Source organism: Olea europaea, unplaced genomic scaffold, assembly GCF_002742605.1.
Source record: "Olea europaea var. sylvestris unplaced genomic scaffold, O_europaea_v1 scaffold15988, whole genome shotgun sequence".
In the NCBI taxonomy this organism is placed as follows: domain Eukaryota; kingdom Viridiplantae; phylum Streptophyta; class Magnoliopsida; order Lamiales; family Oleaceae; genus Olea; species Olea europaea.
This window is the reverse complement of record NW_019233616.1, coordinates 1-2,484: the sequence shown is the minus strand read 5'-3', so window position 1 is coordinate 2,484 and position 2,484 is coordinate 1. Positions and strand designations below refer to the sequence as shown.

Below are 2,484 nucleotides of genomic sequence, written 5' to 3'. Positions count from 1 at the left end.
TGTTCGTAAAAAATATTGCATTGCTAGCTTCTGTTCCTTGTGGCTTGAAGAAAAACTCTCACGTCTTGTGTTCATAATTTCGTCGCTGCCTGAATATAAAGTTGAAGTGACAGTGTATTTTATGCATGGATGATTTCGACCTTTACCCTTATTGATGCAAACATTTTAACATAGCTGAATATTCTTTGGATACTTTATTTAATCAGAAACTTAACACCTGTATAATAATTTCATATAGTTAAGTAGTTTAATTTATCGCTTATCTTGCAAAATGGATTTCATATGAGTTGACTATTTCTTCGTTAAACGTTAACAGGAAAATGGCAACGCAACAAGTATGTTGGCGTTTCTCTGGTTGGGAAGACATTAGCAATTATGGGATTTGGTAAGGTTGGTTCTGAAGTTGCAAGACGCGCAAAAGGACTTGGCATGCATGTGATTGCACATGACCCTTATGCTCCAGCGGATAGAGCACGTGCTATTGGTGTTGAGTTGGTCAGTTTTGATCAGGCCATCTCCACTGCAGACTTCATTTCACTCCATATGCCTCTAACTCCTACAACTAACAAGGTGTTTAATGATGAAACCTTTTCAAAGATGAAAAAGGGTGTCCGCATCATAAATGTAGCTCGAGGTGGTGTTATTGACGAAGATGCCTTAGTGAGGGCGCTCGATAATGGAACAGTTGCACAGGTATACTCTTCCAGAGTAATTTCCACATTTTGTCTAAATTTTTTTGACCACTACATCATCAAAAACTGAAATGACCTTAGGACTACTCTGTTTCAGCCTAGTTGTATCTGTTTGGCATATTCTCGGATTTTAACAGCAACTTTGCATCTTTTTATGCATCATGTGATGGATTTATTGTTTCCAATAAGGTGAGAAAATTCCTGAAGACCTTGTTAACTCTATGTGGAACTGATTTTCTGTGCGTCCTGGTATTTATTAGGCGGCACTTGACGTGTTCACAGAGGAGCCCCCACCTAAAGATAGCAAATTAGTGCAACATGAGAATGTTACTGTTACACCACATCTTGGAGCTAGCACAAAGGAAGCGCAGGTATGAATTTCTTGGGGACGTTGCATCATTTTCATGTCATCTGAACCATAATTATATTTCAGGAAGGAGTTGCTGTCGAAATTGCCGAGGCAGTTGTAGGTGCACTGAGAGGGGAACTTTCTGCTACTGCAGTAAATGCTCCTATGGTTCCTCCCGAGGTAAAAAAACGGAGGGAAAAAACCTATAACAAGTTACTATCTACATATGCTTAACTGGATGATTACTTCTGAACTTCATTAGGTGATTAATAAAAATTTCCCATTTTTGTAATCAGGTCTTATCGGAATTAGCTCCTTATGTTTCGCTAGCCGAGAAACTGGGTAGGCTAGCTATACAGTTAGTTGCTGGAGGGAGTGGAATTCAATCTGTGAAGGTGGTCTACAAATCAGCTAGGGATCCAGATAACTTGGACACCAGACTGCTCCGTGCCATGATAACAAAAGGCATTATCGAGCCTATATCTGATTCCCATATCAACCTCGTCAATGCTGATTTCACTGCCAAGCAAAAGGGTCTCCGAATCAGTGAGGAACGAGTTTTGGTGGACTCGTCATCTGAGAATCCCATCGACTCGATCCAGGTACAGGTAAGTAACGTGGAGTCAAAATTTGCGAGTGCTTTGACAGAAAATGGAAATATTAGCATTGAAGGGAGAGTTAAGTACGGGATACCTCATCTAACATGTGTCGGATCATTCGGAGTCGATGTCAGTCTGGATGGAAATCTCATATTATGCCGTCAAGTAGACCAACCGGGCATGATTGGAAGAGTCGGAAACATCCTTGGAGAGCGAAATGTGAATGTGAGCTTTATGAGTGTGGGAAGAACTGCTAAGAGGACAAAAGCCATAATGGCAATTGGAGTAGATGAAGAACCTGATAAGGATACACTTAAGAAGATTGGTGAAGTGCCTGCAGTTGAAGAGTTCGTTTTTCTTGAACTTTAGAGAGATCATTTTCTTGGAAATGTGTTTAAAGTCCAAACTTTGCTGTGCTGATTTAGGTAATCTTATGGAGTATCGAGAATAAGAAGAGGCTACTCCGCAAGGAAGTGGCAGATTCTTCGCGTCCGTGTCTGTTATCGATTCACCCTGATCGTAATGAAGGTTATTATAATTGTTTTTGGTAGATTGATGCATATTATGGTTTCATATTTTGTTGTCATTGTTGAGGGTTAGAAGTTGTAGCTATGGAATGCAACTTCATGCTTGCGTTAATTTAAGAAGTTGAACGTTTTGGATTTGGTGAAATACTCTTTAGACCAAGTTGTTTAAATATTACTTTGCACATTGAGAGATTTTTACTTTTTCCTTTGAGCTCTTAATGTTTATTTCTATATTTTGATTTGTCGATTGTATGTTTTGTGTAGATGTGAGTAGAACTCCTTCAAAAAATCTTGTTATTTAAAAATTGTTAGCAGTT

The 2,484-nt window shown here is 39.1% G+C and overlaps 1 protein-coding gene across 1 annotated transcript; it reads left to right on the top strand.

Annotated features, from left to right (window-relative positions):
• The first annotated feature begins 267 nt into the window (after positions 1 to 267).
• On the top strand, positions 268 to 2,378 carry LOC111377041 (D-3-phosphoglycerate dehydrogenase 2, chloroplastic-like). Its single transcript, XM_023000073.1, has 4 exons — positions 268 to 693; positions 953 to 1,063; positions 1,126 to 1,221; positions 1,338 to 2,378. Exons 1-4 carry the CDS (start codon positions 376 to 378, stop codon positions 2,007 to 2,009), a joined length of 1,197 nt encoding a protein of 398 aa, XP_022855841.1. The 5' UTR covers positions 268 to 375; the 3' UTR covers positions 2,010 to 2,378.
• Positions 2,379 to 2,484: the final 106 nt, after the last annotated feature.